Source organism: Bos indicus x Bos taurus, chromosome 29, assembly GCF_003369695.1.
Source record: "Bos indicus x Bos taurus breed Angus x Brahman F1 hybrid chromosome 29, Bos_hybrid_MaternalHap_v2.0, whole genome shotgun sequence".
In the NCBI taxonomy this organism is placed as follows: domain Eukaryota; kingdom Metazoa; phylum Chordata; class Mammalia; order Artiodactyla; family Bovidae; genus Bos; species Bos indicus x Bos taurus.
Genome location: NC_040104.1, coordinates 7,244,965 through 7,268,560, shown reverse-complemented (window position 1 = coordinate 7,268,560; position 23,596 = coordinate 7,244,965). Strand labels below are relative to the sequence as shown.

The window sequence follows — 23,596 nt, the reverse complement described above, 5'->3', positions numbered from 1 at the left end:
GATTTCCTCATCTGTGGGGCCCTGCTGAGCTGTTGCAAGGATGAAGTGAGGCAATGTGTGCAGAAAACAGCTTGGTGACTAGTAGCAGAGTTGGCCTCAATACATCTGAACTCTAAGTATCTTGCATGTTTGGAAAGAGGACTAGGGGAACTGTCTCCTTACCTGGCAAGATTCTTAGGTCCACAGAGTGGGCTTATCCCTGGGTCGGGAATTTCCGCTGCAGGAGGGCATGGCAACCCACTCCAGTATTCTTGCCTGGAGAATCCCATGGACTGAGGAGCCTGGAAGGCTGCAGTGAGGCAGTCATCCTAATTTCAGCCCAGATCATGGGAGGTCCGTTCCATCAGCCCCCAAACCTTACTACCAGATCCTTCCGAGTTGGCTCCAATCAACACAGCCTAGGAACCCCTTCCCTAGGGCAGGGAGCACCAGGCTGCTGCAGCTTCCTCTCACTGCTTCTCCCATTGGCCCACCATCCCAGCTAAACTAAGCTCGGGGTGTAGGGATCTTGCAAAGCTCTGGAGTTGAAAAGCACTGGCTCACAGGTCAGGTCCAAGCTCAGCTTCATTTCCATTCCTAAGTTGCTGGGTGGTTGGGGCAAGGATTTTCCCTCTCTGGGAAGCAAAGATGTGGCTTTTTTTTTCTTCCACCTCCTGGGCAGGGATTCTAGACAATGCTAGGCATATCTGGGCAGGAAGGAAGTTTGATGTCCTGCAGTCTGGGGGTTTCATAGCTTGGAAGCTCTCCTAGAGCCTCTGATCCCCATCCCAGATGCCTGCCCCGAGTCAGGTCCCAAAAGGAAACAAACCAGTCAGTGCTGTTAGCAAATGTAATTTTTTGTGTGTTTTAAAGAAAGGAGCCACAGTGCTGTGACTTGGTTCTCAGAAACCCTTCCTGGGCAAGAGCCTGCAAAGGGGGTTCCTGCACCCCCACCCCAGCCTGGCTCCGGGGCTCAGCCAGCCGCTGACAGCCCACGGAGGTAGTCCCCCGCCAGGGGCAGCACGGCCCAGTCGTCAGTCCGCAGGGCCACAGGCACTCCGTCCGCCTGGGCTGCCTCCAGCCGCAGCAGCAACCTCGAGTCCGGGGGCAGACGGATGGCTACAAGGTAGCTGACGGGGGGCTGGGCCACCACCACAAAGGGCTCCAGGTGGCGGGACACCAAGGCCTCCAGCCCCTCTGGCCCGAGAGGGCACCACAAGCGACTCTCGGTGCCCTTCGGTAGGCAGGAGTCCCAGAGCTCCTCAAAGAAGTCCAGCTGGGCCCCCTCGGGGGGCTGGGGGAAAGGCAGGAAGAGGTCAGCGAAGGCCACAAGCAGGGGTGGCAGGTGAGCATGGCAGGTGAGGCCACTGGGTGTGCTATACAGGGCACGCACAGCCAGTCTCGCAGGAGCCGGGCGTCGGGGCTGCAGAGGCAGGAGCAGAGGGCGGGTGGGGCGGCCGGGGCACAGGCAGGGCACGTGGACAGCTCCCAAGGGTGCGTAGAGCTGTCCTTCCACACGGAAGCGCAGCTCCAGAGAATACACTGGCTCCAGCACCTCCACCTGGAGCCGCAGCACCGGGACTGCGCCCTCGGCTCTGCGAGGACCCACACTTAGCCGAATCGGGGCCGGAGCCTCCTGCACCATCAGCGCTGCAGCAAAGCCCTGGTTCTCGGCCACCAGTGAGGAGGCCAGTGCGGGTGCAGCAAGGGAGGGGCCCAGGGCCACCCCCAGCTTGGGCCCTGCCAGGTGGGCCAGGAGGATGTAGTAGAGGCGCGCATGGTCCTGCCCATCAGGGTCTTCCAGTTGCCTGGCCAGCTCCTGCAGCAAATCCGCCAGGCCTCCCCCAACGCCTGCCCGCAGCAGGGCCCGGCAGACCCGCAGCAGGGCCTGCTGGAGGCCCCAGTCTGTGCAGTGGGCGGCTGCAGCCCGCAGAAAGCTGAGGGTGGCACTCTGGTCATCCCCGTCTGCCACGCTGGCCAGCATCTGCAGGTGCCAACGGAGGGCCTCCTCTCTGCCTGGCCTGGACGCCACCTCCTGCCGCAAGGCCACCCTCAAGGGTTCCTGCAGCTCAGGGCCCACGTGATCCAAGAGATCTACGAAATGGGGAGCCAGTGCAGGCCGGGCTCGGTACAACTGGGCCAGTCCCTGGGTCAAAGGTATCAGTACCACAGGTTGCCCAGCCAGGCAGTGAGCAACTAGGTATGAGGCCTGGAAGCAGAGAGTAGCCAAGGCCCGGGGGCCACCGTCCAGGGCCGCCCTCTGCCGCAGGCCAGCCAGGAGCTCCTCCAGATAGTGCCGGGGACTCCGATCCTGGCCCTTTCCCTCCTTTTCCTCGTCTTCCACACAGAGCAGACACAGCAGGTGCAGGCGGGCCAGGAGGGCCATCGGCTCATGCAGGAGGCTGGGCAGGAGGCCACGGCAGAGCTGGGACCCCAACAACAGTGGGGCGGCCTCCTCCCCTGTGGGTCCTAGCGGCCAGTTCTCAGGGAAGTTCAAGAGACAGTGCAGGTAGAAGAGATGGGTGGGCAGCGGCAGGGCCGGGTGCTGAGCAGCCAAGGTGAGCCGGCGAAGCAGCAAGGCCTCGTCCTGGGCTGTGAACAGGGCCTCGCCGAAGGCCGCCTTCAGAGCCAGCATGGCGTGCAGCAGTGTCAGCTGGGCTGTGCCCAGCAGCCGAACCAGCTGTGGCTTGAAGAGCACTGGTGGCTGTCCCCGAAGACCCCGCAGGGCCCAGCCCAGGAGCCACAGAAGCTGGGCCTGGGCCACAGGAGTGAGCAGGTAGGAGGCGTCCAGAAGCTGGGCCACAGTGGCCCGCAGCTCCCGGGCCTCCTCAGGACTGAGCTCCAGCGCCGCAAGGCCACACTCGTCCTCCTCAGCCGCCGGCCAACTGGGTGCCTGGGGCTGAAGGTGGACCTCACCCTCCTCAGCTAGCATCCAGTTCCAGGGGCCACCCTCCATGGAAGACTCCCCAGCCGTGAGTAGGCCCTGCAGGCCAGCCCCGGCCCTGGCTTGTATCACCAAGGCGTTTCGCAGAGCAAGTGCCAGCAGCAGGCTGAGGGGCTGGGCCGGGCCCTCGCGTCCCAGCAGGGCCCGCAGCAGCCCCAGGCAGCCCCCCAGCAGCCCGGGCCGGCAGCTCTCCAGTTCCCGCAGGCACTCCCACGCTGTGGCCTGAAGGGGGCGCTGTTCCGAGGCAGGGCAGAAGCTTCGCCCCAGATCGCGACCCGAGGCCAAGCCCAGTAGCAGGGGCAGGAGCCGACCGGAGGCTCCCGAGGCGGGGTTCAGCGCACCTCCTGCCGCCAAGGCTGTGGTGGCCGCCAGCAGCAGGGGCCGCCGCAGAGCTGAGGGCCGCGGGGGTAGGAGGACCAGAGTGTCCAACAGAGACGTGGCGGCTGCTTCGGCTGCAGGGGCGTCCGGCCACAGCTGGTCTGGGTACTCCAAGCTCAGAGCCAGCAGGGCAACCTGGAGATGGGGGAGGGCGTGGGGTGGGCATCACGAAGTTGAGGGTCAGGACACGGTGGGCTGGGATAAACACCTGGGACCAGGGCTCGGGCAGGGGGGCCTACCTTCATCGGCTCGCTCAGCTTCTCACTCCTCAAGTCGCTCAGCAGGTCACGACCCAGATCCTCACCCTCGGGACCTGCCATGAAGGCGGAAGGGCTAGCCCGGAAGGTGCCCAGGCGCTGGGCCCAGGTTTCCCGGCCGAGGGGCCCCATGGTCGGGCACACAGATCCCTGCAGAGAGAGGCGAGGGAGGAGGGTCAGACGTGCGGCCCAGGGCCGCGCAGGGGCCCCAGGGCCGCTAGAGGGCGCGCGAGCCGCTGCGCGGACCCCGAAGGGGCCGCCCTCAGACACCAGCGGGAACCCTGCACCCGGGTCCCGAGATGAAACCCAGAGGCTTCAGGGGTGACGCTGGGGCGGGCCGCCAGGGTCCCCGCGGGGTAAGAGCGCGGGGAGCAAGGGCGGGGGTGCCGGGCGGGCCGCTGGCGCGGGGTGCGTGCCGAGAGCTCATTAGGCCACCTGCCCGCAACCGGCACCGAAACCACAGCACCGCCCCGGCCCCCGGCGCCCGCGGTAACGGGCCAGCCCTCTCACCCTGCCTGACTCAGCTGACGCTGGCGCTAGGGCCGACCGGCTCCTTCCGGGCTGGCGGCACGGGGCGGGGCGCACGGCGCGTGGGCGGCCGAGACGGGGCGGGCCCCGCGCGGGGGCGGGGCCGTAACGGGGCCACCACCTCCCCCGCCCTCCCGGCCGGCAGGTGCCGACTCGCCGGTTTCGCTGGGGCTGAGTAACTGTCCCGCTCTGCGCAGGCCCCCCTTCCCCGAAACCGCCGCAGGCCCAGGCAGAGGCGGTGGAGTTGGGTGGGCCCGGGCTCCCGGTGCCCGGGTCCCCGTGGGCGCGCCGACTGCAGTCTCGGGGAGCTCAGGTGGCCAGCGGCCGGGGGCCCGCGCGCCTGCCGGGATGCCGAGAATGGCAACCCGCGCGCCCCGCGCCGGCGCCTGGGTGCAGCGCACCCTAGTCCAGCGCCCGCAGGCTCAGGGGGTGATGTGGATCATGAGTACTTGGGGCTCTCGGTGTGGCCGCTGGGGGGTGTGCGAGGTGCAGTCCCGGGCGGCCGCGGGCCTGGCGGAACCGGTCGGGCAGGCGCCGCAGGACTTGGCTTCGCTTCCCCGACGCCAGCCCCGGGCCCCCCACCCGCTCGGCTTGGGGGCGCGGAGCCGGCGCCGGAACGAGGCAGGCGGAAGCTGTTGACCTTTGCCGGAGGCCGTGCCGACGGTCGGCTAGGGTAAAGCTGGCGGGGCCAAGTCACCAGCTGCAATGAAGCAGGAAGACAACGGGATGCAGACGTGCGGACTGGCAAGGCCCGGCGGATCACGGGGCTCCTAGGACGCTTAGCACGGACCGGGAAACTGAGGCCTTACGCCGCAGATCTGGGGTCAAGCAGTGCCCGAGCCCAGTACCTTGACTTCCAGAGGGCTGGACCAGGGCTCTTTGGGGGCACTCAGGAGGCTGAGCCGGGGGCTCACCTAGCAGCCTCTCCTGGGTCCGGGGTCCAGGCTGCAGAGGCCCCACTGACCGCCGGTTTCCAGGGCACAGAACCGCAGGTGTCCAGACCCCACACCCACAGCCCACCGGTCTGAGAAACGCCCCAGGCTCTAATTAGCCTGCTTTGAAGATGAAACAGGCCTGAGCCCCCATTCTAGCTGCCCCCAACTGGTTTCTCTCCTTGCCCCAGGCTTGGCAGGCCCCTCCCTATTCCCATCCCGCTGCCCTCCAGAGGAGAGGTGGTAGGGAGTGGTGGGGTAGAGAGCTGGAGAAGAGGCTTTCTGGGTGCCCAGGGTGCCAGGCGGATCCACCCCAAAGGACAAGTTCAGCTGGAAAACCTAGTCCCAGCTCCTCTAGGCCCCGGCTCCACAGTTGACTCATAGGCGGCAGCCCCACACTACTTCCCTCTAGGTGCCTCAGTTTCCCCACCTATAAAATGGGAGTGATGACTCCTGCCTGGGAGGCTGCAGGGTGGGGCTGTCGGCTAATTAAGTCTAAGATGAAAGAGGCCGGGATGACAGCAGCCCTGGGAGGGAAGGCAGCTTGGGGGTAACAAGGAGCCAGTCTGGTTTCCCTGTCTGAGGCCCAGAGGGTGCTGATAACTGCACATGCCCAGCCCTCACCACTTACAGGGAGGGAAGAATGATTATTAAGCCCCTTTTTACAGTGGAGGAGCCAGGCTTCAAAGGGTCAGGAAATAGGATGCTGGCTCTGGCCCCCGCTCTGCCTGACAGCCACCAGTCTTTCAAAGCCTTGGCTCCTTGGGGCCCAGGGTCTGGAGGGAGGGAGCTCCTGGCGCTGTGCTTCTGGGTACTATGGTGGGAGCACCTGCATGGATTCACGGAGGTGGGGACCTGAGGATGGGGTCCATTCACAGAGAAGGAAAGGGAGGCCCAGCCGGGTGTAGTCACTTGCTCAAAGTCACAGAGCTCCTAAAAGGTGGCGTCCAGCCTTCAGGCAACAGCCCTGTGCTACCCCTGACTTGGCCTGCCACTCAGGGCGGCTACTCTCCGCCTTCACCTGCCTGCCCAGGTGTCTGCTCCCGTGGGAGGGGGCTGCTGGTACTGCCCCTGGCACAGGCCAGGCATTACACTGAGCTCAGTCCACCAGCACTGAATCTGCAGTCAGCAAGCCCACCCCTAAGAGTGACCTCCCAGCCCAGAGGCCCCGGGTGTGGGCTGCAGCAGGGAACTCCCCACTCCATCCCCCCACTCATTTCTTCTCTTTCTACTGTTTCCATCCTCCTCAGGGCAGCCCAGTTCTGGGGAGACATGAGACAGAAGGCTTAAAATAGGGAAAGTCCGTTTCCAGAGGGGTCCTGAGTCATGGTTTTCTCCTCTGTGAAATGGGAGATAACCCATCCTCACAGCCCTAGGACTAGCGATACCGAAGTGCTTTAAAAAGAGCACATCGGGGAGCTTCAAAAGGGAGGGGATATGTGTATACCTATGGCTGATTCAGGAGAGGGCAATGGCACCCCACTCCAGTACTCTTGCCTGGAGAATCTCATGGACGGAGGAGCTTGGTAGGCTGCAGTCCATGGGGTCGCTAAGAGTCGGACATGACTGAGCGACTTCACTTTCACTTTCATGCATTGGAGAAAGAAATGGCAACCTACTCCAGTGTTCTTGCCTGGAGAATCCCAGGGATGGGGAAGCCTGGTGGGCTGACGTCTATGGGGTCGCACAGAGTCGGACACGACTGAAGCGACTTAGCAGCAGCAGCATGGCTGATTCATGCTGAGGTTTGACAGAAAACAACAAAATTCTGTAAAGCAATTATCCTTCAGTTAAAAAATAAATAAAAACTTAAAAAACTATTTATGTAAAAAAAGAGCACATCAATTTGCAAATCCATAGAGAGCAGAGCCATGGGTACCAGGGGCTGGGGTGTGCAAGGAACGGACAGTGGCTGCTACCAGGTAGGGGGTTTCTTTAGGGGGTGATGAAAGTGTTTCTGAAGACAGTGGTGACGACTGCCCAGCTCTGTGCAGATACTAAAACCCACTGAACTGGGAATTCCCTGCTGGTCCAGTGGTAGGTCTCTGTGCTCTCACTGCTGAAGGTGCAGGTTTAATCCCTGCTGGGGGAACTAAGGTCCTACAAGCATGGCCAAAAACAAAACAAAACCCCACTCACTGACTTGTACACTTTGAAAGGGTGAATTTTATGGGTATGTGAACTATATCTAAATAAAGCTACTAAAAATGATGTTAAAAGAGGTCCCTCATGTACAGAACTTACACTGGGGGAGAATGGAACAGACAAGACAAATCAAAATTTCATGGAAAGAGATGCTACAAAAAAGAATAATAAAATAAGGTAATGGGACAGAAGTGACTGGTGGGACAAGGATTTAGCTGGGGCGCTCAGAGAGGCTTCTTAGAAGAGGGCATGTCTGGCTGAAACCTGAGTGAGCAGAGAGAGCCAGTCATCAAGTGGGGAAATGCCTTGGGGCAGAAGGAACAGCGGAGGAGAGGCCTGAGCTGGGAACCAGCTTTGGCCAGTTCAGTGGCCAGAGAGCCAACAGCGTGGCGGGCACACAAGAGGCCAGCGGGGCCAGAGCACGCTGGGCCCCAAGGACTCCATTCAGTTCCCAAGGATCGGAGTGGGAAACACGGAGAGTGAGGTGTGGGCAGATTCCACGTGCCCTGGAAACTGACAGGACAAAACTCAGCAAGCGATGGCAGCGTCGGTGCTGTACTTCATAGCTTGCCAGGGGCTTTGCAGCGTCCTCGGGGCTCCTGTCAAACAGGGCTGGAAAGGCCGCTATTTGAGCCAGGCAGAGGCCTCAGCGGCCTGAGCACCAGCAGTCTGCTTTAAGGCTGAGTCCATTCTCAAGAGCTGCTAGTCCCCCCGGCCAAAGCGAATCAGAAGCATCTCTTGACAGCAGGGTTGGAACTTGGAGCCCTCCATACAGATGTGGCTTAGCCCAAGTCCCTGGCTGGGGCAGCCCGACTCTAGGACCAGTGTTCTGCCTGTTTTCTCAGCACAGCTTCTGGAAGCTCTTCCATCTCCAGCCACCATGCCTCTAAGCCTAAACCCCACCCTCACCCCCTCCCAGTTCCTCCCAGAAGCCTTCTCTGAGAACAGGAAGGGGTTAAAACTTCTCCATCCGACTCCTGCCCTGGCTCTCCCCAGAGCTGCTCAGGATGGGAACCAAGCACTGAAGATGGGTGCCAGCCACCAGTCTTTGGGGAGCATGGTCCTTACTTGCCTGTTGGGGTTCTGTCTCCTCACACCCCTGTCCACTGTACCAAAGAGACAGGTCTGCTGAGGACACTTGGAATCAGCACTCGTGGCTCGTTTTGCAGCCAGCCCAGGCCACCATCCCCTCCTGCTTGGACCATGACAGTGGCTTCCTCGCTGATCTCCCCACTGCCACCCTCAGCTCCCCTCCCCTGTCGATGCACTCCCTTCTCCCCATCACAGACCCCAAGGCTGCCCATCGCCCTGAGCCTCACATGACATGGCAGACCTGCCTCTCCAAGCTCAGACCTTACACCCTCCCATCCTCTCACGATCCAGCCACCCTTCAGTTCATCACACACAGACACCTCCTGTTCTGGGGCCATTGAGCCATCTGATCCATCTACACTTCATGCTCTTCCCTGCTCTGCACAGCTGGCTCCTACCTCGCATTCAGATCTCAGTGCCCCTTGCCTGTCACCTGAAATCAGTCCTGAATATTCACTGGAAGGACTGATGCTGAAGCTGAAGCTCCAATACTTTGGCCATCTGATTCGAAGGACTGGAAAAGACCCTGATGCCAGGCAAGACTGAAGGCAGGAGAAGGGGTGACAGAGGATGAGATGGTTGGATGGCATCACCAACTCGATGGACATGAGTTTGAGCAAGCTCTGGGAATTGGTGATGGACAGGGAAGCCTAGTGTGTTGCAGTCCGTGGGGTTGCAAAGAGTCAGACACAACTGAGTGACTGAACTGAACTGCCTGTCACCATCCACCACTAACGGAATGTCCTGCACCACACTAATCGTTTCCATCTTTGTTTGCCTTGCATCACAGGATACCCAGTGCTAGCATATAGTAGGTGTTCAATGAACATTTGTTGACTGAATTAAGGAAGGAGAGAGTGATATTGAACCGGTGCTGTATGAACAGAGCAGAAGGCACTTGCCCTTACGGAGCTCACAGTTCGGTGTTTACCCAAGTTCACATATACTGCCTAGTTCTAGATGAACTAGAACCAGAGCCCATGAACCAGAAGCCACACACGGACAGCCCATAGGTCAAATCCGCCCCACAAATGTATTTTATTTGACTCATTTCTTTTTCTTTTTTTAAGCTGAAGTCAATGTTTAAAAACTGGTAGGTTTCAAGGAATTCTCTGGCGGTTCAGTGGTTGGGACTCCAAGCTTTTGGTGTTGAGGGCCTGGGTTCGATCCCTGATTGGGGAACCAAGATCCGCAAGCCACACAGTGAAGCCATAAGTAAATGATAAAAACTGGTAGATTTCACACACAAATTTCGATTTCCAGTTCCCAAATGGACGGAAGTGGCACCACTGGGTCTCTGTGCTTGAACAACATGCTTGCCACTGGCACTGTAGACAGTCACATTCTCCATGGCGCCCTCAGTTTCAGAGAGCTGCCTTTTGTCACTGAACTGACATTATAGTTTTCCTTATGATAATAATAATAATAAAAAAAGTCAGCTCTGCATTTATGCCTCTAGCAAAAGTTGGAACAGGAAAGGCTGTGTCACACGAGTCAAGAAACATAGGCTAGGGGCTTCCCTGGTGGTTCAGTGGTGAAGAATCTGCCTGCCAGTGGAACACTGATCCACGATCCAGGAAGATCCCATATGCCACGGAGCAACTAAGCCCGTGGGCCGCAACTATTGAGCCTGTGCTCTAGAGCCTGGGACCCGCAGCTACTAAGCCCACGTGCAGCAACTACTGAAGCCCGAGCACCTAGAGCCCGTGCTCCACAACAAGAAAAGCCACAACGAAAAGCCCGAGCAGCAACAAAGACCCAGCACTGCCAATAAATAAAGCATTTTTTTTTTAAAAAACAAACATACGCTATTCATCCATTCAATAAACATTCATTGACACCCACTATGTGCCAGGCACTGTTACAGATGCTGTAGATACAGCGTGGACAACACAGACAAATCTCTCTCCTTCGCGGGGCCTCATTCTATACACTGGGTACACTGGAGAACTTTCTTTCCACAAGTGAAGACATCTGAGTTCTTCCCCCATAAAAAGGACTGCCCGTGTCCAGCATTATCCATGAAGACTTCATCAGAGTTTCCACAAAGTCCCTACTGTGTCCCAGCTCCTGTCAAGGTCTGGTACAACCAGGGTGCTCAATAAACATTTATCGGATGTCTGAGAGTTCAGGGTAAGAGTTGACAAGGTAAGTGTGGGCTGTGGGAGGCAGAGTCTTGGGAAAGGAAGGGGAAGGGGGCGACCATTAATGCCCCTGCCAGATCTCACACCATCCTCAACACGGCCCCAGGACTTAGACAAGGGATTCTCAGGTCACAGACAATACAGGCTGGAAAGGAAAGCTCCTCCGCAGGCCAGATTCCCGGGTTCCAGGAAGATGTAGAGGAGGAGGCCCATCTGGCCCCTAAGTCCACCCTTTCCCCACCCACCCAGGGTGTGCGCCACAGAAGTTCTGTGGGGGGATGTTAAGGGCCTCTGGAACCTCCCTCTTAAAAAACTACCTTCTTTCACTACATGCCTGAAAGTCCACCATAGGCAGGCTGCTCCTTTTCTGACTCCTGACTTTTGAACTGTGTGAATTCATTTATCAGATTCATTTCCTCCTAATCTGTTTCAGCAAACATTTAATATGTGAGAAAGGTGTGTATTGTGTGGCCGGGACTCTGAAACATTATTTTACATGGCGGAAGCGAGGGGAGCTAAAAGAGGAAGGGGTCCCATCCCCTGCCCTTACTGGTCAGCTGGTAAGAGAAGCCCAGTGGCGCAAGCGTCACAGTTACTGTGCCTCACGGAGGCCACCAGGTGCTTCTGAGGAGGGCGGGGGGCTCCCTCCAGGAGGCTGGGCCTGGGGCCTGGGCAGGGCATGGTGAATGGTTGGAGTGAGGGTCCCAAGCTGAACCTGAGCCCTGGGTAGGACACAAGCTCTTTGCCTGCCGTGGCTGCAGCCAGGCGAAGGAAGCTGGTCCTCCACCATCCGCTCCCCTCCAGTCTTGCTGCACCCGAAATCGGGCCATCTGGGACACAGACGAGGGCTTTGGGGGTGGGGCGCGGGGTAAGCCCCAGTGGCTAAGGCGCTGGGGTCTTTCGGGAAGGCGGCGGACTCAGAGCGCTTTAAACGACCCTTCCTCCACGAAGCCTTCCACGCCTGCCCGGCGGAAAGGCGGGCTCTCGGCGGCCCCGGGCCCGGCGGATTCTCTCCGCTTTGTATTGCGGCCGGCGCGGCCTGGCCTGCGGGTCCACCCGCCTGCGCGTTCCTGCGGCCCCGCGTGCCATTCCGCACGGAGCCGGCGACCAGCCAACACCTCTGGGCTGAGCCACGAATTGCTCAGCCAGGCCTTTGAGACCCGGGGCCGCCTGGGCCCAGGCCCGGTTCAACAAGTGTGGGCCGGGCCGCCCAGTCTCGCCCGACGGCTTCGCGCCTCCCCAGGCGCCCGGGGCGCGCCGGGCCTCGTCTGGCGAGTTTCACTTCATCACCCGCGGAGCGTGCGAGCGCCGGATAACGTTGCCCCTTCCCCTTCCTCCCCTGCTCGTCGGCTCTCTCTCCGAAACTCCGGTTGGCGAACGCTAGCCCTCCCGCTGGGCGGCAACCGGGCCGGCCCGGCAGCCGGGTGCCCTGCTCCCGCCCCCGCCCGGCCACCCCGCCCAGGCCGCGAGGCCACCTCACCGGCAGCGGAATGGAAACCGGTTCGACAGGTAACAAATAGGTGGGTTGTCACCGTTATTTCCCAACGCATGCGCCGTCGCTCCCCGGGCCACTCCAAGCTAATTAGCTCCGATCACCCCCTCCCCGCCCCAGCCACCAACACACACCGCCGCGAGCCAATAAAGCGTGAACCCGTCCGGCCGGCTAGCACTTTAAGACTCCGCGAGCGGCCGCGAGGGACGCCAGTCGCGCCGGGAGACGCTTCCCCGCCGGCCGCTGCACCTGGCTGCAGGGGACCTCATTGGGACCGGAGGACGCAACAGCTCCGCCGAGCAGAAACGGGCGCGCGCCGTCCCGGGCACGGCCTCCTGGCGGAACGCGAGGCGCTTTGGTTACTTCTTCTCCGACCTACTCGCCTCCCCACCCCGGCCACCCCCCGCCCGCCTCCAGCCCGGCCTGGGAAAGGTGGGACGACTCCGGCTCTAGTTGCGGAAGCGGCCCGTGCCGCGCGAGGAGGGTTCGAAGATGCCCCGCGCGTTTCTGGTGAAGAAGCCGTGCGTCTCCACGTGCAAGAGGAACTGGAGCGAGCTCCCCGACGAGGAGCGCGGCGAAATCTACGTGCCAGGTGAGGCGCTCGGCCAGCGCGCCCCGAGTCCCGCGCCGCTGAGAGGACGCCGGGCCCCGTCGAGCGGGCGGCGTGCGGGGCGCCGTGGCGCAGAGCCCGGCGGCCGGCGCAGCAGCGGCGCCCGATTTAATGTTTAAGCGGCCGCGGCCCCGTTAGCCCGCGCGGGCGCGGCCGACCCCGGGCGCAGGGGGGAGGGGAGGGTAGGGCGGGCGGAAGGAGCGGCCATGTAGGGGCGGGGGTGGGCGCGGGGGGACAGCGGTTCCCAGGCTCCGGCGGGGGCGCACGGGCCCGCGTGGGGCCGCCCTCCCCTCCACCGGCCCGAGCCGCGGCGCAGGGGAGGCAACGGGGTGTGTCACCGCCCCGGCGACCCTCCACTCTCGCGTCGTAAATCCAGAAAGCCGGGGCTTTTATGAGGCGGGCGGAGGGCACTGGAGCGGTGTCACTTTGGGGGAGCCGGGAGCGAGCTGGAGTTTGGGCTGAGGTTTGTGCAAAATGGAAGAGAAGACCCAGAGCGTTAGGCCACCTTCATTGCTCTCTCCGTTTCCCCCACAACGCGGGTGGCCAGAAGGTCCCCGTGGGGGTCGGGCAGGCAGGGAGCCCCCAGCCGTGGGGAACGCCAGACGCGACCAGCCCTTAAGACAAAGGTGGGATCGTCTCTCACCTCGGTTAGAAACGCGCCTCCTTCAGGCTCGAAGAGGAGGACACCAGTGAGCTGAAGGGGGGTTTAAAGAACCCATCCCACAGCCAGGGACCAGCCTGGGGGAAGCTGGGGCAGCCAGTTTATTTTCGGAAGACGCCTTGACAGCGTCGGAGTCAACTTGGAATGAGTAACCCCAGTTGTTTCTTGCCCCGGCGGCATCTTCCTTGTTAGCCTTCTGTCCGCCCCACCCCCAACAGAATCTTTGGTCGGGAGCGAGCCGGTTTCCTTCGGAACTCCCCCTCCCCAGGCCTGGGGGGTGGGGCGAGGGATGCGCTGAACACTCTGCCCAGCGCCTCCAAGGGGGGAGAGGTTGTAATTAACCAACCGACTTTGACCCTTGATCTGCAGGCTCCCCGGCACCGCCCCAGGCCTTGTAGGCAAGTGGCGGAATGAGGGCGGTGAGGGGCCCTGTGAGGGCTCTTGCCTCAGTTTCTCTCCTGCATGCACTGTTGCACTCACTGTTGGAGACAGTGAGTGGAGCGGTGGCCTGACCGATATCAGGATCCTATGGCCTAGGGTGCTGGCAGGGTGTTTCACAGCTGAGCCTTGTCTCAAGCTCCTTGGCCCCTGTCTACAGCCTCCTTAAGACGAGGGAATGTTCCAAGCCCTGATGATCCCAGTGGGGAAACTGAGACATCAAGGGAAGTGAGCAGGCCCAGGATTCTCTGTGCGGTTTCTTGCTTCTCCAAGTTCCCCAGGGAGTTGATGCTGTTTCAGGTCCGGAAGGGGTGAGGGTGAGGGCCACGGGCCCCCTTCCTTGCTCCTGCTCCTCCCTCACCTGTGTTTGACTTGCTGCTTAGCTGCTCCTTGGGATCTGATAAACCGAACTTGGACTGTGTTAAAGGTGAGCGGAGCCTTGCTGGAGACTCAGTGTGCTGTTATTTTTAGTTTTATTTCACATCCCAATCAGTAACAGGTCATGTGTTGACTTTTACAAAGGACAAAGAAATTCCGCTTGTTCAAATCATTGGCCGCCTTGTGTCCTAGTGGTTTTCCCCACCGCAGTTCTGGCGGCTGTGGTGGGAGTGGCGGGGGGTGGGGGGGTACCTACACCCAGGGGCAGGCCCAGCAGGTGCGGAGGAGGGCATCTGGATGTGTGCCACCTGCTGCTGCTGTCCAGGTGAGGGGAGCTGCTCAGCCTGCAGGACCACCCTGGACGTAGGGTGGGGTCTGACCTGTAGATGCAGGTGAGAATTTGCCAGGCACAGTCCTGTGGGGTCAAGCAAAGAGCAGAAGTCAAAGAACTGACTTTTGTCCCTCAAAGCCATGTGGCCCACTAGCAAGTTTTCCCACAGTTTTTGGAAATGAGAAAGCGAATGTTCTCGGGCTACGCTCGGGCGCCTCAGATGGCTGGAGAGTGGGGAGTGTGTTTTGTGGTGGCCTGTCCCCTGACTGGGCCATTCCATCACCAGCGGACCGTGACCCCAGGAGCCGGCTGGGCACGTTTCCTTCACCCCACCCCACAGACTCAGCACGTTGTGACCAGCTAAGCATTGACCCCGTCCGGTCCCCCGGGAGAGGCACTGGGAGGGCAGGGGAATGAAGCGTTTGAGGTCTGACCTTCCCACCCCAGACCTCTGAGACCCTCAGAGCAGCAAAGAATGCCTGGAAAGAAGGGCTTTACTGACTGAAGGGTCTGGCCCCTGGCCTGGCAGGTCTGACTCCAGGGCCCCAGCCTCTTCTCTAAGGCACAGTTCTAGAGGTTTCCCACCCTCAGTCCCCTGGCGTCAATCTCCCCCGAAAGCTGAGGGAAAGGCCCACAGGTGGGCACAGGGGCTGGAAGGCTGTGGGGTGGGAGATGGTGCCACTCCTGCTGGGAGCATTGAAAGGGCTCATGGTTAAGAAGCCCCCTCTTTGGGCTCCCCTGGCCCCCATCTCCCTGGCATTTCTCCTGTTGTGTCAGTACTGACTGTGAGAGGGCTGCTGGTTTCTTGAGGATGAACTCAGGCACCTGTACCCAGGAGCTAAATTCCATCTCCTGGACCAAAGAGGAAGCTCCAGGAACAGACAGGAACGCGGATGAAGCGGGGGTCCTCCTGGCCCCTGCTGAGAGAAATAGGCAAAGGCTGGGAAGGTCCTGGAGGGGCAGACCGAGTCTGGAAGCTGAAGCACACGCGCCAGCCATGAGCGTCCCGGGGCCTCTCCCCTCTCCCTAGCTTGGGACACAGCGTCTGTGGGCCCTTCTGCCAGTTCCCCAGCACGTGCCCTCCCCAGGGAGGCAGCCAGGCTGAGGTGGGGGGGCCTGGAGGCCGTGCGGGTTGCTGGGCAGCTCTCTTTCCGGGCCAGCGGAGATAGGAAGGCTGAGAAAGTCAGCTTGGGGCCCCAGCGTACCCATGTGGGGGTGGGACGGAGTGGAGCTGGGGTGCGATTATGCCTCTGCTGGTAATTATTCTAATTCCTGGGAAGGGTTGGCAGTGAGGTCTCCGTGCAGCAAGGCTGGGAAGGTAGGCAGCCAGCCCACGGGTGGGAAGGGTGGGCTCGGTGGGCTTCCTGGCTGTCCCATGGGGTGCCGTCACCCAAGCTGCCCTTGCTCTTTGTCCCTCGCTTGGGTGACCTGAGGCAGAATCCTGCCAGACTGTTTGTCCCAGAAAGAGAGCAGGTGAGGACGAGTCCTCTGGGCACAGGGAGGACAGGAGCAGAGTGTGGCCATTGTTGACGTCAGGCTTCCTCTTTAACTCTGTTCACTCTCAGCCGGGGTTGCGTGGCCTCCCACAGGGGGCTCCCCGTGCTGCCCCGGGAGGGAAGGTGGGCAGCACGCAAATGCTGCCCAGTCCCGCGGTGTCTGCCCGGGAGTGAGGGCTGGGGTGCGCCGGGTGACCTGCACTGTGGACTCCGTATGAAAAACGGTTGGCGGAGGGGGAAGGTCCCGCCTGAGGGGAACACTTGGCGTTCACAGGATGGGAACCACGGGCTGAGAGACGGGCCCGTTGTGTTTGCAGGGCTGCCCACTTCGGGCACTTGGTTTCACTGGCTTCCTTTGAGGCCCTGCTAGCTGACCTGGGGGCGGGAGGAGATGGGTGCGGGAACCCTGCCCTTCCTGATGAGGGTGCAAGGCCGCCTGACAGCCAGGGCTGTGCTGACGCTTGGGGCTCGCTCTGCCCCGATTCAGGGCTGAGCTGAGCCCCGACCCGCTCCCAGGTCGGCGCAGCCCCAGCCTCTGGGAGGCGGAGGCTGGGTGTCCTCACACCTCCTTCAGCTGCTCTGCCCAGAGAGCCTGGCCCTGGCCTGAGGCCTTGGATGGGGAGGACCCAGCACCCTGTCTGGTATTTGGGCCAGGAGCTTGAGGGACTTGCTGAAGGCCGAGGAGCAGGGAGAAGGCCTTTTGGGGGGGTAGAGGGAGCTGCTCTGAACCCCTCATCCAGGTGGAGGCAAGCTGGGCAGACAGAAGGAAAGCCCTCAAACCCCTGAGGCTGCGGGGAGAGGGCCCAGCTGGCGCGGCCTGGCCACGCTCCTCAGCCGTGGGCGGGCGAAGAGTAGCCACAGCGGCCGCCACCTTGCCGGAAATGTCTAATTAGGGGACAGAGAGCAGCACCGGCAGGACCCAACCAGTTCTGCTTCCTGCGACTCGGTGACACCCAGCCAGAGGAGCGGCACGCGGGCGAGCACTCCCTGTGCGTGCGGCGGTGGCGGGGACACGCTCCTGGAGGTGGCAGGAAGACAGGTTTGGCGGGGCGGGTGGGAGGAGGTGAGCACCCCACCCTGATGGCCTCACCTGCCCCTGGCGCGGGGTAGAAGCAGCGTGGAAGCAGGCCAGGTGTCCCTGGCTCCCCAGCACTGTCATTTCGGGGGTTTCTGTGGAATGAGAGAGGCAGGCACTGGTCCCTCCCCAAACAGGCTGAGATCTCAGAACCCTGGCCTCGGACACCACCCCCCAACCCTGGTGGAGCAAGGGAGCCAAGAGTGACGACTCACTGGGGTGCAAGCCGGTTAAGCCTTGCCTGCTGTCACGCCTCCGTCTACTGCTCCGTGTGCAGGCGGTGTGGCCCAGCTCCAGTGCTGGGGAGCCTCGCTCATGCTACCCGATACTGAAAGATAGAGAGTAGAGGTTCCCATTTATCCCTACCTGGATTGAGAAATGGAAATTGTCATCCAGCTTTGAATTCCCAGGCAGGATCTCCAACAGCCGTGTAAGCTGGCATCAGCTGAAGCTGCCAGCTCTCAGACACGCCCGCCCTCAGCAGCCCCCGTCCCTGTGGGAAAACTGGAGGGACCCCCGAGAGCTCCGGCCTGACGTCCAGCCGCCCAGGGCTTGGAGAGAGGCCAGGCCAGGGCCAGGCGCTGGTGAATCAACTCCCAGAATGAGGTGGCTCATTAGAATCCCCGAACGGACAGACAGACGGCGCCAGTGCCAGCCGAACGGGTTTGGGTGTCGGGCAAGCACATTCTTCCCCCGTCAGACCTTTGTTGTGCTTTGAGGGGGCGAGAGCCGGGGCCTCTCCCGAAACTGGGGTGCCTCCACAGCTGCCTCTCTTCCATCAGTGTGTCCTCCGCCCCCTCGGGTCCCGGCCCTCCGCCTCCAGCCTCACCCGCTGCGTCCTGTCTTACCGGCCAGGGGGCAGCGGCGCAGGGGTCTGTTCATGGTTCTGAAACCCTAAGTCCACTTCCCGAGTCCCCTCCCGGAAGCCCACTCATCCTTTCCTCCCTGTGCCCCTCTTGAGTTTTCCTTCTGAGGCTTGGAGAATGTTCCTGGCTTAGCCTCTCTGGGGGAAAAACACTAAGTTGAAACATTAGATTGTTTGCCTTGGCTCTGGGGGGTGTGAGACTCGTCTCTTCTTTGTCACTCGGGAGACCTCCCCGCCTCTCTAGTTGGGACGGGGTCCAAGCCCCCGTGTGTGAGGTGTCTGCTCGCTGTCGCTGGTGTCACTACCCGGGGGGAGCCCAAGCCCTCTAGGCGCCACCGTGAACTGAGCTTGGAGCGGTGAGGAGCGGTCCCTGCTGCGGGGGAGGCTTGCGTCACAGGCAGGCAGGCTGCCCAGGAGACTGTTAGGCCACATCCACCTGTTGCTCCCTGACCTCCTCCCTGCTCTGCCCCACCCACCTGTCTGCCTGCCAGGCTCGGCCCACAGGAGTGGGGAGCCTGGAGCCCCAAACAGCCGCAGTGTCCGGGACAGACCGGCCTGAAGGAGGGAGGGGTTAGGACCACCCCGTTCCCCACAACCAGCGGCTGAATCTGCCTGGAGGAGAGTCCCTGAGTGGCCCTGACCACCAGGACCCTTCTGGGGCTGCGATGAGTCCCGGGACCCCGGGCTTCCCATGGTGCCCTTTGTCCCTGTGGGAGCGTGGATGAGGCCTGGAATCCAGGGGGACTGGCCCAGGTGGAGCCAGCAGACAACTCAGGAGGAATAATTGGTAGCGCAGGTTCGGTCCTCCCAGTTCCGCTAAGACACAAATTACTCAGCGGGCAGGCCTGTGGGCCGTGGCGCTTGGCTGGCGTCACCTGTAATTACCTTAATGGGGTGGGAGGGAGGTGCGGCGGGCAGTGGGCTGGGGGCAGCCCTGCTCTGCCACATGCCTGCGAGGGGCGGGACAGTGGCTCGCGGTTCCAGCCAGCTCACTGCCAGGGAGCCCTCCTGAAACCCCACAGAGTCCCCTTTTCTCTTCCAAGCCCTTCACCTGGCTGCTCTTCTTTTCACAGTCAGCCTGGGCTTCTGTCCGCCACAGCCCTACCAGGAACCAGAGCCATCGGTGGCCGAACCCCCTTCTTGCCCCCTGGCTTTGGACATGAGCCTTCGGAACTCCAGCTATAGCGTGACCCCCGGGCCCTGCGTGGTGGCCCAGCTGCCCTCCGAAGACATGAGCCGTCTGGCAGGCCCGCAGAGCAGAGACCACGGCTTTCTGCGCACCAAGATGAAGGTACTGACCCTCACAGTGTCCCTGAGGCCCAGCGCACGTGGGTCCACATGGGTCCCACCCACGAGATGTGGCCCAAATGAGATTAGGCAGACTGGCTTTGGATCTGGGTCCATATTTCTACAGATGTGAACCTCCCTGGGGCATAGACAGGGTGGGAAAGAAAAGTGAGTCTGAAGTGAGAATGCCATGCATTGGGGAGAAGCAGTAGGGTTCAAGAGATGTCCAGCCCTTTGGAGTCCTTTGTGGGGGTTGTTTAGTTTTGTTTCTGGCCTTGAGGGGAGGCCACCCTTACACAGAAGTCCTTGGAAGAGCGGGGAGGCGTGAGCCTGGCTCTGTGCTTTGGCCTGGCCTGCGTCTCCGCTGCCTCAAGAGTGAGGTCTAGGGTCTGCCCAGTGGTCAGCTGTCCCCCGAGGCGTGTGCCCAGCAGTCTCTGCCTCGCCCAAGTGTATGCTTCCGACCCAGGGCCTTGCATCTGGGGCGGGGCCTGGTGAGCCCCAGTTCAGCAGCCGAGGCAGGAAGAAGCACAGGGTGGCGGAAACGGCCCTGCTTTCCAGGAGCACGAGGCCTGCATTCCTGAAAGTGCTGGAACCTGGAAGCAGCTGCCAGTGGTGATCTAGTGGAAGGGCTCTCACGGAGCTTCCTGTGAGCCAAGAGACTGGAGAAAACTGGCAGGGAAAGGCTGCTCCTCCTCTCTCACCCGTGGAGGCCAGGTGTTGTAACCTGCCGGGCATCACCAGGAAATGCGCTGGGCGGCTGACAGGGGAGCTGACACGGCGCCCCGATCCCCAAGGGCCTCTCCTCCCAGCCCTTGAGCCCCAGCAGCTAGGGAGCACGTGGAGGGAAAGCAGAGGGCACGGGACCGTAGACGAGCCAGAGAAGTGAGTCCTGACCCCAAACAGCTTGCTCAGTGAGCAACACAGCCTTTACCCAGTGCCAAGAGCAGCGCAGGGCCAGGCGGTATGGGTGATGGGGGGGCCCCTCGGGCCCGGGGAGCTCAGGCGGCGTCGCCAGCGACGAGGCCACCACGAAGCACAAGCAGCCTCTGAGCGTTCAGAGCTAGGGCCTGGAGCCCACGTCTCCATTCCTGAACAGACCTGAGGTGTTGCACGGTTACCCTGAATATGAAAAACCTTTATAAAGAGAATCATCAGGGTGGCAAAGGGACTCAGACTAGACCATGTCAGGCTCAAGAAAGGCCGGGGCTGGGCTGGCCTGTGAGGCGAGGCAGCTCCGGGCCCCCAGTGGTGGCCTCAGCCTCGGAGGGCGGCGCGGAGACCACGACCGCGTGTGGAGCCTTCCCCGTCCTGAGGCGCAGACTGAGAACTGAGCAGCAGCTAGAGGACGCCCAGGCTCAGCGAAGCGGGGCTTTCTGCCAGGGAGAGTTGCCCTCTTTCTGTCGGGAGCTGGCCGGCTGTCTTTAGTGACGGCAAAGAAGGGCCTCGCAGAGGGACTCAGGAGCCCAACAGGAGGCTGACCGAGGACCCAAGGAGGCTTCCGGCCCCACCACCCCATCTCCGGGAGCCAGCGGCCCAGAGGTGTGGCCCCTGGGTGGGCAGCGCCCCTCCTCGGGGCTGGGGGCTGGCACAGTGCATCTTCCCCATCTGCCACCTGCAGCCCCAGCTCCTGGGTGTCTATCACACACACCGCCCTCGCCCACAGGTGACGCTGGGGGATGGTCCCAGTGGAGACCTCTTCACCTGCCACATCTGCCAGAAGGCCTTCACCTACCAGCGCATGCTGAACCGCCACATGAAGTGCCACAATGACGTCAAGAGGCACCTCTGCACCTACTGCGGGAAGGGCTTCAACGACACCTTCGACCTCAAGAGGCATGTGCGCACCCACACAGGTGAGAGGGCCCGCCCAGCGCGAGGCCCAGCAGCTGCGCGGCCATGGCGGGGGGCCGGGGCGTTCGGGGCGGACTTCCTCGTCCCCTCTGTCAGGCCGCTGGGACTCCTGTGCCCCAGAGCTGGGTCCCTGACGCCCGCGCTACCCTCCCCGCAGGCGTGCGGCCCTACAAGTGCAGCCTGTGTGACAAGGCCTTCACGCAGCGCTGCTCTCTGGAGTCCCACCTCAAGAAGATCCACGGTGTGCAGCAGAAGTACGCGTACAAGGAGCGGCGGGCCAAGCTGTACGTGTGCGAGGAGTGCGGCTGCACGTCCGAGAGCCAGGAGGGCCATGTCCTCCACCTCAAGGAGCACCATCCCGACAGCCCACTGCTGCGCAAGACCTCCAAGAAGGTAGCCGTGGCCCTGCAGAACACCGTCACCTCCCTGCTGCAGGGCGCCCACCACGTCTGAGCAGTGATGCCCCGAGAGGGTGGGGGCCGCCTCCTCGCTGCCCCGCCAGCCCGCCCTCTGCGGCTTCCTGCCGGAGCACCCGAGGACAGGCCTGGAGCTGGCCACGCGTGCTTGCTCAGGCTAGCGCTACTGACCTCTGTTTGTATTTGCACTGGTGTCTTTGAGCAGAGGCCACTCTGAGCCTGGGCAGATGTGTGGGGCAGGGCGAGGACAGGACTGCCTTCCCTGTGGAGCAGCTGAGTCCAGAGATAGGACTTCCTTCCCAGATGAGGTATGGGAAGGTGATTCTCTCATCCCTCGCCTCTGCAGCCCCGGGGCAGGGGCAGCTGGTTCCCCGTGGATGGCAGTCGGGTGCCCTGACAAAGGACACCCCGGTAAACGCCAGTGGTGGAGGAGCTGGCTTTGGCCCACTCGGCTGTGTTCCTCTTGCTCAGGGCTGCAGGGCTCTGCTCGTTGACAGGGAGATGCACGCGCGTGTGCACAGCCGTGGACGTGCGTACACAGGAGGCCTTGCCACGTATCACCTCATTTTTAAGAAATCAACTACTGGTGCCAAGGAGGTTTTATTTCTTTTTTAAAAAGATGACAAGTGTACAGATATTAATATATTTTTGGTGCCGATGGCGACTGCTTTTGAGAGAGGATGGAGCTGAATTTCTCCTCCCCGCGCGGTTGTGTTTATCCTGGACATTTCACACCTCCCCTGTGCCTCGGCTGTGGGGTGGCTGCCCTCCCCCACCCTCGTCTTTCCCCAGATATTTAATCGAAGACTTCCCTCCAGCCCTGGGGGAGGGTGCACTGCGCCCCGTTCTCTCCTCCTGAAGGGACAACCCATCACAGCTTCTGCTCTTCCCTCCTTATAATTCGGCCTTCCTACATCCTTTCAAGGCCAGCCTCCGGGTGACCGAGAGCCCTCTGGCCTCCTGGTGACAGACCATGGGTGGAACAACTCACCATTCCAGAGGCCGAGGGTTTGTCTGGCTGGGGTCGTGGGGCTAAGGCCAGTGGTGGGGTTGTGAGTCTGTGATGCGCCCAGGGGCCCACCGCTGGCAGTAACAGGAAGAGTGCAGGGCCAGGCTGCGAGGCCTGCCTTTTCCTGGCTGAGTCAAAACCCTAGGACAGGAGCAAAAAAATGGGACAGAGTAATAACCAAACACATCAGAAGCTTCTGGAGGGAGGACAGTATGAGATGGTTAACTGGTTATCTTTGTAGCCTTTTTGCTGTTTTTCTAACGGCAGGGTTGGCCCTTGAGCCCCTGAGGAGGGAGCCACCCCTGCATTAGAAGGACTCCATTAGAAGGACTCGGCCAGGCTCCCCTGGCTTTAGCCGGGTTTCCTACTAAGAACAGGAAAGGGCTGTGGGTCAAAAGGCAGAGACAGGCAGGGGCTGGAGCTAGTCTGCCAAAGAGTGAGAAGGCAAACTCGAAAGAGAACACAGAGCAGGTGGAGTCACCCTGCAAAGCCAAAGCCCAGGTGGCCCCAGTCTTGGCCTCTCCTGCAGCATCCACCCAGCCTGGGATGCGGGAGGGGGCCTTCTCTGACACAGCTCAGAATGTGTGTGGATGGTTTTGGAAGAGTCTTGCTTCGTTTTACTCTAGAGCCTGCAAGAGCTGCTGTATTCTGGAAGTTGTAATGTATAAAATAACTTTCTCTGGAAGTTCTGTCTTGTTTACATGTCTGGATCCCTGTGTTTGTTGCCTGGTCATTGTTCATCTCTGTGTTCCTTGCCTCTCCAAGGAAGTTGCAAAGCTCTGTGTTGTCTGTTTTATTTTATAACTTTCCCCTCAGCTAGCAAAATAAAAGAACTGTCATTTTCTGTGTTTCAGTGTTTTTGTTTTATAGGCCTTTTTTTTCCCCACCTACAGGGAAATTAATCAAAACAGTGGATACATTCTATTCAAAGTCTTAGCCTTTTACAGGTAGCAGTGGCCCTCAAGTCAAGACAAGAACCTGCTCAATTAAGTGGTCTGCCCATGGTCTAAGCAGTCAGTGCCTGCTGACCCGAGGGCCCCGTTCTGTTCTCTGTGGTGGCCACAGGGTCCAGTCTCTTCCCCATACCCTGCCAGGACCATAGGAGGAAGAACCGCATTCCCTAAATAGTAGGGCATGAAGTTCTTGTCAGTTCTGGGTCAGACACGTAGCTGTGGGGACGGTCACACCCACATAGCCTTTGTTCCAGGCCAGGCACATTGTGTATTAGCACCCTTGACCTCCCAGCCACACTCTGGGATGGGTGCACACTGCTGATGGGGAGGTTGGC

General features: G+C 61.0%; 3 protein-coding genes across 6 annotated transcripts in view; 1 reads left to right on the top strand and 2 right to left on the bottom strand.

Annotated features, from left to right (window-relative positions):
- Nucleotides 1-815: 815 nt before the first annotated feature.
- AP5B1 (adaptor related protein complex 5 subunit beta 1) lies at nucleotides 816-13,375 on the bottom strand. 2 transcript variants are annotated; one of them, XM_027531731.1, is made up of 3 exons: nucleotides 13,145-13,375; nucleotides 3,541-3,708; nucleotides 816-3,436 (listed from the first exon to the last, which is right to left on the bottom strand). In XM_027531731.1, the coding sequence occupies exons 2-3, from the start codon at nucleotides 3,688-3,690 to the stop codon at nucleotides 953-955; spliced, it is 2,634 nt and encodes an 877-aa protein (XP_027387532.1). In that variant the 5' UTR covers nucleotides 3,691-3,708; nucleotides 13,145-13,375; the 3' UTR covers nucleotides 816-952. The 2 variants fall into 2 exon arrangements, with proteins under 2 accessions (XP_027387532.1, XP_027387531.1); XM_027531730.1 differs by lacking the exon at nucleotides 13,145-13,375 and adding an exon at nucleotides 4,069-4,158.
- Nucleotides 12,015-23,161, top strand: OVOL1 (ovo like transcriptional repressor 1). The gene is made up of 4 exons (XM_027531735.1): nucleotides 12,015-12,483; nucleotides 18,819-19,036; nucleotides 20,696-20,885; nucleotides 21,041-23,161. Exons 1-4 carry the CDS (start codon nucleotides 12,384-12,386, stop codon nucleotides 21,334-21,336), a joined length of 804 nt encoding a protein of 267 aa, XP_027387536.1. The 5' UTR covers nucleotides 12,015-12,383; the 3' UTR covers nucleotides 21,337-23,161.
- The window catches only part of LOC113885918 (trichohyalin-like), a 38,227-nt gene continuing 36,997 nt past the window's right edge, over nucleotides 22,367-23,596 (bottom strand). For all 3 annotated transcript variants that reach the window (XR_003509345.1, XM_027531732.1, XM_027531733.1), the window contains one exon: nucleotides 22,367-22,449. The gene's annotated coding sequence lies outside the window, so the exon portion shown is untranslated. The remainder of the gene's footprint in view (nucleotides 22,450-23,596) is intronic.

Coding starts and splice junctions, on each gene's coding strand:
- AP5B1 (XM_027531731.1), bottom strand. CDS start 3,690: ATGGGGCCCCTCGGCCGGGAAACCTGGGCCCAGCGCCTGGGCACCTTC. Junction 3,437..3,540: donor AGCTGAGCGAGCCGATGAAG/GTAGGCCCCCCT, acceptor CCCCATCTCCAG/GTTGCCCTGCTGGCTCTGAG.
- OVOL1 (XM_027531735.1), top strand. CDS start 12,384: ATGCCCCGCGCGTTTCTGGTGAAGAAGCCGTGCGTCTCCACGTGCAAG. Junction 12,484..18,818: donor CGGCGAAATCTACGTGCCAG/GTGAGGCGCTCG, acceptor TTCTTTTCACAG/TCAGCCTGGGCTTCTGTCCG. Junction 19,037..20,695: donor TTCTGCGCACCAAGATGAAG/GTACTGACCCTC, acceptor CCTCGCCCACAG/GTGACGCTGGGGGATGGTCC.